The sequence below is a fragment of the Vulpes vulpes genome, chromosome 1 (genome assembly GCF_048418805.1).
Source record: "Vulpes vulpes isolate BD-2025 chromosome 1, VulVul3, whole genome shotgun sequence".
NCBI classification, from domain to species: Eukaryota; Metazoa; Chordata; class Mammalia; order Carnivora; family Canidae; genus Vulpes; species Vulpes vulpes.
In genome coordinates this window covers 59,204,158-59,219,448 of record NC_132780.1, presented here as the reverse complement: position 1 = coordinate 59,219,448, position 15,291 = coordinate 59,204,158, and the positions used below count along the sequence as shown (strand labels likewise).

Genomic DNA, 15,291 nt, shown 5'->3' with positions numbered 1-15,291 from the left:
TCCTTCTTACTTAACTCTGTCTCCAGATTGTCTTTCATAATCAAGAATTCCCTAAGTTTCAGTATCTGAAATCTAATTCCATATGAAACCCAAATAACTGCTATTTGGACACCCCACTGGCCTGATGAATGGCTACTAATTTCGAAACACAACTTTGCCTCACTTTTGTTCTTGCTTTTAACACATATCAATTTCCTGGCCTCATATTCACTTAACTGAGCCTAGTTAAATGACTTTCTCTGAATTTATATTTACACCTTTAGCCATTTCATGGTATGAAGGCATTAGCTCACATTCCACTTAACGCCAACAAGGAAAATTGATTTGAAAATAAGACACCATGAAAGAATGTGTACATTAATGTGGACTTTGATGAATTTATGACTCTACCACTTAGGACACATTGATATCTAGCAGAAGATATCAATACAACATGTACTGTAATCACTTATGAAAAATGGCACCACAAATATTAGGTTATTAGAAAAGATATAGTTAGGATTTAATTTTAATAACTCTAGCTTCTAATAATTACCTTACAAAAAAATTTATATTTTTTTCTTTAAATATTCTTTATCTAATTTAATTTTTGTCTTATCTTAGGTATATATATGTATACTACCTTATGCATTAATTTATGTGTTAATGGAATATCTTAGTTTATATTATAATTTATCAACTAATACATAAATCTATATTGTGCTAATTTATATCCATGTATACATTCATATTCATATATATGTATATAAATTGCTTGGCATTGAGAATGTGGATGTATGCTATGTACAATTTATATCTCCCTAGAGTTCTGATATGTATTCTCCCTATAAAGTACATGCAATAAGAGAGTGTTTTAGGAGAAAAATGGTATGCTGTTTTAGTGGGGTATGTGTGAAAAGGTATCTGTGTAGGTATGTGTGTGTGCATGTATGTGAGATTGTTAAATGGTCTCTTGAGATGCTTCTAACAACATTGGATATATTACTGATTTCATTTCTATCTGCAAAACAGAATCACATATTTTATTTTATTTTTCATGTTTTTTTTATTTTTTAAAGAATTGATTTCTTTATTCATGAGAGACACAGAGAGAGGCAGAGACATAGGCAGAGGGAGAGGCAGGCTCTATGCAGGGAGGGAGCCTGATGTAGGACTTGATCCTGGAACTTCAGACTCACACCCTGAGCCAAAGGCCAACGCTCAACCACTGAACCACCCAGGAGTCCCAATACAGTGTATTTTGAATTGGGAATATGTAAAACTTCTAATCATGATGATTAATTTTAATGTATAGTAATGTTCTCAAAAATATTATTTTTAATGTCTCCTAAAGGGAGTCAATATTCATGTAAGCAGTTGCCTCTCATTCAACATGGTTAAGAGAAATAACTGAAAAATTAAATTCCAAACTTTCTAATATTTCTTAAAGCAAAATGTCCCCAAGTGAGCATTTCAAGAAGCACGTTTTCTAATCTAATATTATGCAAGCACAAAGTGAGCATTGTTCATGCAAGATCTCCTACTCCAAGTTTCATTTGTTCAAGCCCTGTCTTCCTAAGGGAGTATATTGAATTTGAATGCTCTTCAGATGATTGGGATCCTGTTAAGCTTAAATAGCAGCATTTTTCCATTTTTAAAAAACTAACTTGCAACTGTACTATAATTACTGGTTTTAGTTTATCACCCTAAAGGAATGAAACCTTTGGAACTAGAACACTGAAGACAAAACCTTGTTAGCACGGATACCATAAATCTTGTGCAAAGTGGGTCTGTTTCTGTATCAATGAAATGGTATAATCAATAAATAGAGCTCTTCTATAGGCATTGAACAAGACATTAAGTTAGAAACCTTAGCAGAAATAAGCTATAGCCATAGCATCTTTTTCTTTACTCTGCATTTACCTTTTTTAGTTGAGGCAGCACTAGTCTCTTCTTTGGCTCGTTCAGTTTCTGCAAATTCAGATATTAAGGAATGAGAAATGGATATCAGAAATGCCAGGTCAATATATTATGATATTGTAAATCAGACAAGACTAAAAGTGCCCAAAAGATAAAACACGGCACCTGAGAGCAAAGCAAGCAGCAGAGAAAAACCACTCTATCAAGTACTTACATATTTTTTTAGGTAATGAACTCTCTTATCTCTCCAAGATACAACTCCATGGCATTAAATCTTAGTGCTTATGTAAGTAGTGGCCATAAAACAAGGTGGCTTATTTCACAAAATACACTGGAATACTAATTGGCTTATGCTTAAATCTAAAATGATGCATGAGTTGTAGGGAAGAGGACTTCAAGAGACTTCTTCATTTAGCCTTAATTATGGGGATGGCAAGCAGTATTTGACCTCAATCAATTAGCTTTATATTATAAAAGATTCACCCTAATATTATATAAAATTCCATTTTAATATTTCTTAGAGAGACAGAGAGAGGGAGGTGGTGGAAAACAAAAGGCCCAAGTGTCTTCTTGCAGTTTCTCTGAATATCTAGTGTGGAATATAAGAGAGCTGCTTTCAAGACATAATTTGAAATGCTGGTCCTAGTACAAAATTTTGGACCTCAAATCAGTGTTAATTAAAGTTTTCTCTAGTTCAGAAGAAAATAAAGAAAAATACTAATGAACTTGTCAATATTTATAAATCTTTTTTTAAATATTTATAAATCTTGATTTACTTATTTTAATAACTTTTTGACTTTTTTATGTTATTTTATGTTATTCTCCTTAGTCACCTAAGTTTATTTTTATTCTTATTAGTATCTGAATATATCCCCCTCACTCATATACATTCAGCAGTGCAGCCTCTGGGAACAACCAAACAATAGGACTCTTCATGCCCTCTTGCCCTCCCTATGCCATAGACCTTGAATGGTGAAAAGGATCAGATGTCAAAGAAGGCCTTCACATTATGTTCAGGTTTTAATTCCAGAGTGTTAGATGCCACAAGCTTTCCAAGTTGAGTCTAGGCAAGAAGTCATATGAGTATCCAGGCTGCCTTAAGACCCTGAGTTCAGGACTATCCAGACTCCTGGCTGTTATATACCTTCCAGGTAAAGACTTCACACCAGTGGTTCTCAGCATGCATCAGAGTCACCCATGGGCTGTTAAAACACAGATGCTGAGCCCAGAGGGTTTAAGTCAGTGAGTTTGGGGCATGTCCTGAGAATTCACATTTCTAATCAATTCCCAGGTGATGCTTATGCTGCTGGTCTGGACCATAGTTTGACACTGATAACCAAACGTCCTCCTAAGACACAGTCAAGACTAATTCTTCAGGGATCTCCCTCCCTTTACCTCAGTTACTACCATGAGTCTAGGCTTCCGGGGGAAAACAGAGTTTACATTTCTTTTAAAAACAGACTCTTTCCAAAGTCCTTTCCAAGTCAACTCCACCACAGTACACACGCCTGTACCCTCAGCCTCTATTCAGAACATGTGCATTGCTTTCTTCTTTTAACCACACCCTTGCCCCCTAAGGACACTGCGTCCCTGCAAGCAGTTTTCTAAAATGGAGAATGTTGCTTTTCCCATCCCCTATGGACCAAAGCTTCCAGAAGTGATGTATATATCCTCTTTGTCTCATTACTTCTCAAAGGTTGTGATCACCTTGCTTCCTCTAAATTCCAGTTCCTTTGAAATATACACTATTAGGCTGCACCTGGACCTATCCCTCTTCTTCATTGTCTTTAACCAGCCTTATACCCTTGCCCCATTTCTCATTGAGTATTTTTGTGCATAGTTGTCATCTTCTCCATTACTGCTGTGAGACTTGATTCAAAACAACTCTCCATCACAGTTTCCCATTAGAATAAGCGAGGGGGCTATTACGAGTCCATGACTTTCAGATGTAGTAGGCCTAAGATGGGCTATAGAGCTTGGAAAGCTTTGAGATTCTATGTCTGGGATAAGGCTGGACTATACATATACTGGAAGTTTCCCAAGACATTTAACCAGGATTGGGAGTCACTTACACACAAAGTTCATATGCCCTCTTGATCTCTCATTTCCTTAGCCTCCTCACTTCTAAAAACTGGACTCCAATTCTCTGATTGCTACCACCCACCAACCAACATACTCTTGGACTTTTCTTTTGCTGCCAAAACTTTGATCCCCCAAATCCTATTCTCTGGCACCACTGCACCATTCTTCCCTCATATTTCACTGACTCAAGAACCTTTTCCAAATAGAATCTGACTCCATCAATACTTTCATTCTTTTGATCTTACCCCTTTCTCACTCTCCAGATCTTCTTCATATCCTCACTTTAATTCTTACCAAGCTTATATTTGTATATATTTTTTCTCACTTACCAAGCTTATATTTAAATGAGCCATGGTGACATCACTCACTTAGTGTTTGCTTTTTTAATCATTAGCTGCAGTGGTCTCCCAGGCTGCTTTTCAACTGTTGGGTGGCTAAAGACATCAGAAATTTATTCTTTCACCATTCGAGAGGCAAGAAGTCCAAAATGAAGGTATTGTTGGGCCATCCTCTGAAGTCATTTCTGAATTCTCCTGGAAAGAATTTTTCCTTGTCTCTTCCTAGCTCCTGGTGGTTCCTGGTGACCTTTGGCATTTACTGGTTTATAGCTGCATCACCCCAGTCCCTCCTTTTATGTTCTCATAGTTATCTTTCATTTGTGTGTCTCTGCGTGTCTCCAAATCTCCCTCTCCTTATAAAGGTACCTGTCACTGGATTCAGGGCCCATTCTAATCCAGTATGACCTCTTCCTAACTTGATTTTGAAATAAGGTCACATTTCAATGGTACTGACTTAAGACTCTTAACATATCCTTTGGTGGGGGCAGACACAACTCAACCCATTATTCGCCCCAAACACCAAAAATACCTTATGCCTGCCACCCAAACAGCCAACCAAACTCACCCTGCTGCAGATCTCACTTGAAAGGTCTCAGTTCAATATTTAAGAGAGTGTTCAGCCCTGACCAGCAATACTAGCACAGATGTAGGGAGTTTGTTTTCTCATTCTAGACAACAAGCCCGTGCATCTCCTCCCCTCCTCAAGCTACCAGTATCCTGCAGTGCAGAGGCAAGCTGCTAGGACAAATTCATAGACAAAGTAAAAGCAGACTACACTACCTCATATTTTCCCTACCTCACCAGCACACGCCTGTGCCATTTGTTTTCCTGCGCATCCCACAGGATGCTCAGTCCCTGCCTCTATTTAATACCAGTCCAGCCTGCATCCCATCTCCTTCTGCCAAGTCAAGGCATTTTTTTCTTGCAAATATTACTGTTGTCTGCTACCTCATCAGTTTTCCACTTCAGTGATACTTGCAGACACATAATATGTCACTCTAACCACAGACAACCACATCCTTCACTTATATCTGCCCCCTACCCCAGCTGCTTATCTCTCTGTGGTCCATCATGGCCAGAGGGAGCTGCAACACAATGTCACCACTTCTATCTTCTCATTCTCTGGGTTTTTAAAGCCTAATTAATTATGATAAATATTATAGAAATGAGAGGCAGAAAGACACATAGCATATGCACACATTTTAACAAATGGTAAGGAAAAAAATGCTTAAGAAATAAAATATTGTCAAAACTGTTGAAATCTCTTAACTCATTCCACTACCTCATGCCATTCCTTTCATCTCAGAATCATCATTGTCCTAAATTTTGTATGAATCATTTCCTTATTTTTCAGTACAGTTTTTTTATTATATATACTTATTTTTAAATGAAGATAATTTTTATATAGACCATATTATATTCTTTAGTGAGATAGCTATAAAATTGATTTATATTATTTAACTATTGTGATTTGCTTCTTTCAAAACATCATGTTGAGATGCAGTGTTAAAATAGTGAAAGAGGCTCTTAGGCCGGGGTAGTCTAGTGACTTTGCTAGCTTATGTAAATAAACTGAAGTCAGAATTATCTAGATTTTTCTGAGAAAACTAAAACTTAAGAACAACTATCAAGACGGCCAAATAAGTTTTCTCAATGAAATGAACATTTAAATTCTAGTCAATTAAATAATTGCTTTGCTTTGGTTCTGTATCTTCTTAAACCTCTGCCCTAGCCCTTGACTACAGAGTACCCCTAACTATTTTTCGTTTTTGGCACTGCTTGATTCAAATCATCGTTTGCTTAAATAAATTCAGTTTAACCTTTTACAGAAGCCATGTTGACATGAGGAGCTGTAGTTATCATTTTTAACTGTTGTATAGTATTCCACTATGTGTGTGTGTGTGTGTGTGTGTGTGTGTGTGTGTGTGTATATATATATATATATATATATATATATATTCTAATGCCTACACATCTATTCTCCTGCCAATAAACATTAGGTTACATCTGATTTTGTGCCGTTATACATAATCCTGCTATGAACATTTCCACGTATGTCTCCTGGTACACATGTGCAAGAATTTTCTTAAAAGTGAAATTACTGGGTCATAGCATTTGCTCATGTTTAATTTTTCCAGATAAATGCCAGAATGTTTCCCCAAATTTTACATTCATACCAACAGTATATGTGAGAGTTTCTATTGCTTCATGTCATTACCATTACCAGAATAATCATTTTCCTCTTTTTTGGTCAATCTGGCATGTGTACAACAGTATCTTATTGTAGAGCTTTAATTAAAATTCCAATATACTAAGAGACTGAATATTTTTGATATGTTTATAAATGATTTGTGGAGTTGTTTTTAATGCTTACTTAAATCTTTTTATCCACTTTTTCTACCCACTGTCTATCAAGTCATCTTGTCTTTCATTTTTATTTATTTTTTGCTACTCATCTCTTGCTACTTACATGTGCTACAGATATCTTTTCCAAGTGTGTAGTTTGTCTTTTATTAGAATTATATCAATAATATTTTGAATTCATTTAGTCAGAATTATCTGTGATTTGGGGCGTGATCTTATAATTTACTACCCAAACTGAACAAGTGAAAGGAAGTGCTAGTAATAATTATTCTGAAATGATATGAATATGAATATGAATATGAAGATTGTTTTAACCAACTGAGATTCATGGTCATACATGTGATGCAATCTGTGTTCTATTTTTTTTAAGGATTTTATCTATTTATGCAAGAGAAACACAGAGAGAGGCAGAGACACATAAGAGGGATAAGCAAGCTGCCTGTGGGGAGCCTGATGTAGGACTCAATCCCAGGACCCCAAGATCATGACCTGAGCCAAAGGCAGAAGCTCAACCACTGAACCACTCAAGTGCTCCTAAAATCGTGTTCTAGACACACTTTATTAACATCAGACTTATTGTTCAGGCCCATAGATATTTCCCCCAGGAACTTCCATGACAGAATATGTAACTGAATCCCAAAAGCCATGCCACCTTTTTGACTAATATAAATTGTCCCCAAGTACTCTTCTAATATCATATAACTAATGAAATTCAAAGGACTTTTTATCCCCTTTTTATAAAAAGTAATCTCTGCATCCAATATGGGGTTCAAACTCACCAACTCAAGATCAAGAGTCACATGCTCCACTGACTGAACCAGCCAGGTGCCCCAAAGGGACTTTATTTTAAAATTCTCTATACTGCTTCTCCTGAAGAATCTTGACATGCATTAGTAGATTAACTAATAGACTCACATGTTTAGGTACTGAAATGTAGTTAAATGATAGACATAGGCTTGGTGGCCGAGCATATCACAAATCTAATGCGGTACTAATATCCCAGGGAAGAAAAATGCTTGATTATTGCCATTTCATGTAAATTTAAACCCACAATTTAAAATGGCTAGCCTTTGGTCCTGATCTGGTCTTTGGAGACTTTTTTGCTCAAAATTCAAACTGACCAGAGACTGAGAGAATATGCACATGGAATACATGATCAGAGCCCTGTGGTCCTTGATATAAAGAAGGAAGTAATGAATAGCAGTGTTTCTCAAGGTCTTGAGGCACACTGGTCACTGAATTGTCCTTGGGGGAAAAAGGATACGATGTAGTCAAACACATTTGCTAATCCTTGACTACTGCATTCCTTCCTGAAGATTCACCAAGGAGAATGATAAAGATCTGAAATGACCTAGGGCTTACAAAATCTGCTTGTTTCATCCTCTTCCTGCTTGGAAATGGAAATGTCATAGTGTCAGCTTCTGTGTTGCTATCCAGTGTGTGGGAAAGCAGGGACAGTGGGCTGCAGAGAAGGGAATTCGGTGTGTTGAGACATTTTTGTATGTCCTATGATAGATGGATTTGTGTTAACTTGCAGAAATTGTAAATCTAGGTTTGGCATGTCTGCTTGGTCCCAGCCAGTCTTCGTCCATTCACAGAATTACTAACATGTAACTCTGTATGTGGAGGTATTAAGTGCTGCTCCACAGCACTACATCATTGAACCTGAAAGATTTCCCTTTCCCTGAAGCTCATGGTACCATGACAACTGACACCCTGAACTGATACAGCTCCTGGGTTTGTCTGTGTCCTCCAGTATTTTTCCTACAGTAATTTTGATTTCCTCAGAACCCAGAAGAAATGGTTCCAACCTAATTGACATTCTAGTTATTTCCTTGAATGAAGTGCTAATGCCAAATTACCTTGCAATTGCATCATATAAATACTTAATTTACCTTAATTTAGCTATACATCTCACTCTCATTTGTTCTCGTAGTTTAAGATCTGTAAAATCATATCCCAAATGTTTAGGTTATATACACAAAACTATGTGCTCATATATGGTGATTTTAGGAATTTTCAAGAGTATTTTTAATGATATGCAACCTTTACATTGGCAATAACTTTACAAAAGGCCCACTGTACATAGCAGATGTGAAAAAATTCTTCTGTTGTATAGTTTCAAGACTAAAAGGCAACTTTTACTTGAAGAAATAGATGTTCATGTTGTTAATAGAGAATTTAAACAATTTATGAATTATCTCTAAATTTTTTTATTGAGGGATAATGCTTCTGTTAAGTCTAAATCTCTCAACCCTGTGAAGAGTTGAGTATTAATTCTTTTGAAACTTTTATAATGGGCCTAAGATGATTTAGCAACTAAATTTGCTAATTTTCTGCAAAAGATGCTGATCTCTTCAAAACTTGATTGGATGGTGTGTTTCATAGACAGCAGAACTTACAGGGTTGTTTTACTGCAAATCAACATTTTTATCTATATGTCATATTTTTCTAGGAAGAAAGTGTTCATTTTTAGCATAATCTTCAATCTTAAATTCTCTACCAGTGCTGCAAAATTATCAGTTTTGTTTTATATATTTTCTTGATGATGCATTTCTACAAAGTATTAGCATACTGAGGATTCCATAATATAAAGTTCCAATCAGCTTTACATTCAACTAAAATTTTTCATGAAAATACAAATGAAATTTTAGATTCATGTTACACCTCTCAAAGTCTAGAATGTCTATGTAAATACCTCCAACTCTAATTTTTTAAAAGTACCTACCCAGTTACTCAAAATTATATTTTCTAATTTTTATCTGATATATCCACCAAGGATATCCTCTATCTCAAATCCTGGCACTAAATAAAACACACATTTGTTTTATGTATTAGTACCATCATTAATACCTATGCAGCTCCAAACCAAATGAAAAATATTATTGTACTTACATCATGCATAAAACTGAGATTTGACCATAATCTTAGAAAAGCTTAGAAGTCATTACACCTAAAATAATTTTCATTAGTGACAATCTGTTAGGTACTTCACCTAATTCAGAAAACCATCAAAGAAACCAGCATTTTTTCCTGAGCATATTGTCAAACTTAATATGGATGCAAATGCCATGGTATCAATTCTCCATCAGTATTCATAATCTGAAGATATAAACCTTAGAAGGAAATTATGACATTACATGAACAGTAGTTAAAATTATTAGGGGTTTCATTTCATTCAAGACACAATGGATTTCACTGGTATTCAAATTGTGTTGCCTACTGGTGTGGTCAAGTGATTAATCATTAGGAAAATTAAGTCTGATGTGCTTAAGAAACTGAAGAGATCATTTATTCATCAAAATAAAAAATAAAAATAAAAACTACTCAGAAAGGAGTTATGATATGGACAAATTAACATTTCCAAATGAAAATAAATTTTAAGAAGAATAAATTGATAAAAAAGAAAAGGTTGAATAATTATGTATATTAGTTCAACAAATATTAATAGCAAGAAACATTTGGTAAGCCAGCCTCGAAAAATAGCATTAGCCTTGTCTATAGCAAAAAACTTAAATTAGTAAGCTGCTGAAATATGCTCTTTTTGTTTTTTTTTTTAATTTTATTCAACATACTTGCTTTTACTTGTTTTTCACTTGGAGCTGTTAAAGACAAGAAACAAGAAGATCTAAATTATTTACAAGTCCACAGTCTCTTTCTCAAATAGTTTTAAGGTTATTTATTTTTTTAAAGATTGTATTATAACCTTGGAAACTAAGGAAAAACACTGGTCTCAGAAGGAGAAAATACAACACTGTGACATTTTCTTTGATATACTATAAATACATGCCATGAACCACAGATTTTTTATACTTATATATCTTCTCCCAACACAGAATGCTCATTCACAACTTATTCATTTTGTTTTGTCTTTTCAATTAGCTAAGGATTTGATTGTTCTTATATACAAGCCAGTGCATTTTCCTTAAAGTCATAGGAAAAGAACGACATGAATTGATAAATTATCCGATGGTTTCAATTGTTAAAATGGAGCTAATTACTGCCACACTGCTACCCTGTAATCATACCCTGAAATAAACAGATAATGATTTCAAGCAATTTAAGTTATTGTATTTTGTCATGTTTAATATTAGACAATAATAGTTAGCTATTTATTAATATTCTTGAAACTGATTATACCCATAGTCATTCTGAATGTTTCTCCATGTTTATGTGTTTCTATGATATATACTCAATTTTAGTTTTCTGCATATGTGCATAAATGAGAATATGTGTTTGGCCCACCTGTGAGAATGTTACTCACAAATGAACAAATCTCTGTTCTCTGTAAGGTAGACAAGAGCATTCCTTCCCAAAGGATAAATAATATCAATGTTAATGTGAAATGATGAAATGTGATTATTTATTTCATCTTGGAAAATATTTAAAAGTCATTCCCTTTTATTTTTTTTAATGTGGTTTTTCTATTTGGTATTTTTCCTTTCATTTAATAAACCATTACCAAGTGCCTACAGTATGTATGCCTGGCATTATACTAGGCACTCTAATTTCTGACTCTTTAAAATGGAAACAAGAAAAGGTAATGTGATTATAACAGTATTGTAAGTGCCTATTATAAAGAAAAAAAGGATGATGCTATGGGAACTAGTTGGAGAAAAAAACTAAATGGATTTGCGTTGTCTGTCTGAGGAAGTTTCAGAAACTTAGAAGAATAAGAAATGGAGCTTTGAACCTGTGGTTTGCTGTAGTCTGTGGCAGGCGTGGGGGTGGGTAGGAAATAGTTGAGTTAAATTTGTGTGGTTGGTTATTTACATAACACTGGGTAAATGCAATTTCCATTTAAATACAATAAAATGGGAAGACAACCAATGGGCATTAAACTGATCTATGACATACATACCCACAAACGATAACTTGGTGATGTTGTTCGTTGAGTAAAATTTGAAGGCAAAATCGACACGTAGTATTTTAAAATGAAGTCAGTAAAATAGGTTTAGAAAGTTGCATTTATTTTAATTTGAAATAGCTGATAGGGCAAGCTAAATGCTAGAAACCTTTAAGAAAGCCATTTGGAATCCACACCAACAGCATTCTTAGATATATTTGTTTGTATGTTTGTTTTACTGATGGTCTGATTCTCAATTCAATTTTCTTCCATTAGAATATAAATATATTGAGGGCAAAATCTGCCTCTACTTTCGCTGCAGCTCCCTTGAGTACTCAAGGAATGTCATTAAGTAATGTTTTGAATAGGGCGAGAATATTTGCTGGAATTGAATATTCCATATTTTACAAGTAAAGCAATATTGGATGCATTTACAGAAAGTGGGGGTGTTTTTCTTGTTTTGTTTTGTTTTTGTTATTTTACACTCAAATGTGCTTCTAGCACACTGCTCTGACAAATTCACGGGAGGTGTTAGGAAGTTAGGGATTCTGATTCAGTCAGTCCCTGATGAAGCCAAAGACCCTGTATTTCTAACAACATGATGCTGCTGGTTCACAGAACACTCACTGGACAGCAAGAGTCTAACATATTATTTGGCTTCTGTTTTCTGAAACTACATCGATATTAACTCTATGTCATGAATTTTAAGTAAATACCATGGGATGAAGGATTTTCTATCTTTTCTTGGCATGGTCCTTACCACCTGTCTGAGGCTGCAATATTAATAAACATGGGACATCAGGTAGGAAGAATCCAGGAACATGAATCTAACTCACCTGAATGTTCCTTCTTTGACGACTTTGCTGCATCAAACAAAAGAAAAGGAAAAAGTCAACATTCTAAGCCATTCTATCACAATTCAGTATTCAATTGCAAATTAGTAAAATGAAAGTAAGATAGAGGAATTTAAAAACAGTTACCTGGTTCCAGGTACTTTTCTTTCTTTTCCTGTTCTGAAACATAGTATTATTATTATTATTATTATTATTATTATTCCAATTTTATATGTCACAATTCAATTGCTTTAACACAGAGAAACATATATGTGTTAATGCTACACTGCAGCAGCTAATAAAACAAACTAATAAAATGAATAAAACAAATCTTTCCTTCTCTTTCCCTCACTGAGTTCCTTCACAGAAGAGCATAAAAATATTTTGTGTAAGAGGAATTAAATTTTTCATGGGTAATAAACCAAAAAAATTAAATAGAGTCTATAAAGAATGGAAAACATTTAGTTTGCTATTGTATTAGGTCAACATGAAATAAATTTGGGATAAAAAATAAACACAAAGGATAATTATTTCAGCTGTTTTAAAATGATTTTCAGATACAGTTGGACAGATTTCATCTGGAGTTCCTCTTGGAAGGTGAACTCTTCTTATACTGAAAGTTATTTAAGACAAAGGCCTTTCTGTGGCAAACTGAAGACACTGAAATAGATTGAATTTTCGGGGGAAAACAAAACACACTTCCCTTGCTTTTAGGACAAATGCTCCGTATAGAGTGCTTTTTAGATAGTATTTCTTTTTAAGAACCCACTTCTGTCAATATTGTATGAGACAATGCATTATTCTGGCCTCAAGAGTAAGACGACATTTATATTATAATAAGAACTAATTTTATACAAAGTGCAAGTACTAATTTTATACGAAGTGCTATTATCTGCAATCCTATTTTTTGTTTTGCCTTGACAAGCTTGTCAAGTTGATTTAAAAGAAGATTTTCAGGAAATGTCTTAACATAGGTACATTACTATAACCTTTTTTTAAAGAAAAGTTACGACAAGATTATTTTAAAGTTTCATTCAATGAATACATTTTGGAGACTAGAAGATGTTTACGCTGAAAGAATTTTAAGAACTATATTTTGGGAACACAGAGAGCCATCAAATCTACAGTCATCTCATCAGTCACTCAAGTGTACAATTTTATCAAGAATGTAGTCATATAAGTAGAAAGAGCAATTTATCCACTCTCAAGGAGCATGCAGGCAGTAAAACAAATAAACAAATGACTTGACCAAGTGTCACAAGTCAAAAAGAAGACACTTAGGTGACTTAGCTAAAATTAAACACAGTGAGAACATGTCAAAAGTTGTTTGAAAAATATGGAGCAATTAAATGTGTTGCTTAATTTACTGCTGAACTGAAACACCATTCATGTAATGTATCTAAGAAATTTGCAAAGCAATGATAGTTGAAAAAATCTGTTTATTTTTAGTTGAATAATTGATAATTGATAGTTGAAGTCGATCTGGGTATGCATCAATACTGAATTCTGGCTATATGTGGTATTACAAAGTTAAAAATAAGACCCTTACAATCACAACAGAAAGCCATCATATAAACAGAAAAACACCCGTGCTAATTTGGAACAATGTTAAGAGCACTTATTATGTAAGATAATTCAGGATATCGTTATTGAATTATCTTTGATAAATATAAAGCAAAATACTCTTTAATTCAACAAGGACTGCCAAATCATAGCTATGATTGACTTGTTTTTACTTTTTATTTTGAAAAAATTATAGTTTATAAAAAGTTTCAAAAATATGTATAGGAAGATCCCCCCATGTACTTTTCACCCTGTTTCACAACCATGATTTATTTTAAACTCAGAAAAGAATAACTTCTTAATTGCGATAACCAGACAAGTAGAAGCAAAGTAAGAATACAGGGATGGAGATGTATAATTGAAAGAAGCAATCTTAAAGATAGAAGTCTAAGTCAAATTCAAAGACACAACAATAGCAACAATAAAAGCAAGTCTGGGGGTATCTGGGTGGGTGGCTCAGTTCGTTCAGAGTCTGACTTGGTTTCAACTCAGGTCATGATCTTGTGCGTTGGGCGATCCAGCCCCCCGTCAGCCCCCAAGGTCTGAAAGGAGTCGACTTCTCTAGGCTCTCTCTCTCTCTCTCTCTCTCTCTGTCTCTCTGCTCCCCTCCACCCCCCCCCCCCCCCGCCGCCCACTGGTGGTCTCTCACATGAGTACAGAAGCATGCAAGCTCTCTCTCAAATAAATAAATAAATCTTTTTTTTTTTTTTTTGGAAAAAAACAACTCTAGATGATAAACCGGAGCAAACAAGTTAATTTAAAATGAATTATTAGTTGTTTAGAGGATTTTTTTTTTCTTTTTCCTATTACTGTCCAAGTCACAATCCACCAAACTTCTCAGTGAGGGATGTAAATGAATGCCTGGGAAGGCCTTTTTTAAAAAAATTAAATATACCAATTCTCTGAAGATTGCCAAAGAGATGCAGTGTGTCTGCAAGATCTTTTAAATTATATAGCCTGCAATAAAGTGAGGGCCTTAAGGTTACATATATATTATTTAACATCATTTTTCACATCTATGGTTGTCCTCCATTTTCCTGCTGGTGCACTGGTTTATAGAGTGTTTCTGTGTCTGTCTGTGAGCCAATGCTCATCAGCAGCTGTGCACACACATAAATCTGAAACTGAAGGAACACATACTTCTCTATAGATAGATTGCTCCCCCTGGCTGAGTTGTACTATAATTTCATGATTCATCCCACAGAACATTTTAGAGCCTTTTTATGACATAGAATGCCTCAGTGTCCTCACCTTTTGGAGGACCAAAACATATATAAAATCTTCAAAAAGTGTTGTATTTTTAAAACAGACGTTTTTTAATATCATTGGGATCTTTAAAAGCTCTGCATTTCTGGGAATGGGATGA

The 15,291-nt window shown here is 34.6% G+C and overlaps 1 protein-coding gene across 10 annotated transcripts in view; it reads right to left on the bottom strand.

The window, feature by feature from the left end:
* TRDN (triadin) overlaps nucleotides 1-15,291 on the bottom strand; it is a 363,753-nt gene that overhangs the window by 123,336 nt on the left and 225,126 nt on the right. For all 10 annotated transcript variants that reach the window (XR_012002811.1, XM_072765072.1, XM_072765079.1 and 7 more), the window contains exons 17-20: nucleotides 12,510-12,542; nucleotides 12,366-12,392; nucleotides 10,259-10,285; nucleotides 1,903-1,950 (exon numbers count right to left, since the gene is read on the bottom strand). Coding sequence is in view for 9 of the 10 variants with exons in the window: in XM_072765072.1 (XP_072621173.1) it covers nucleotides 1,903-1,950; nucleotides 10,259-10,285; nucleotides 12,366-12,392; nucleotides 12,510-12,542 (135 nt within the window). In the remaining variant the exon portion in view is untranslated. The remainder of the gene's footprint in view (nucleotides 1-1,902; nucleotides 1,951-10,258; nucleotides 10,286-12,365; nucleotides 12,393-12,509; nucleotides 12,543-15,291) is intronic.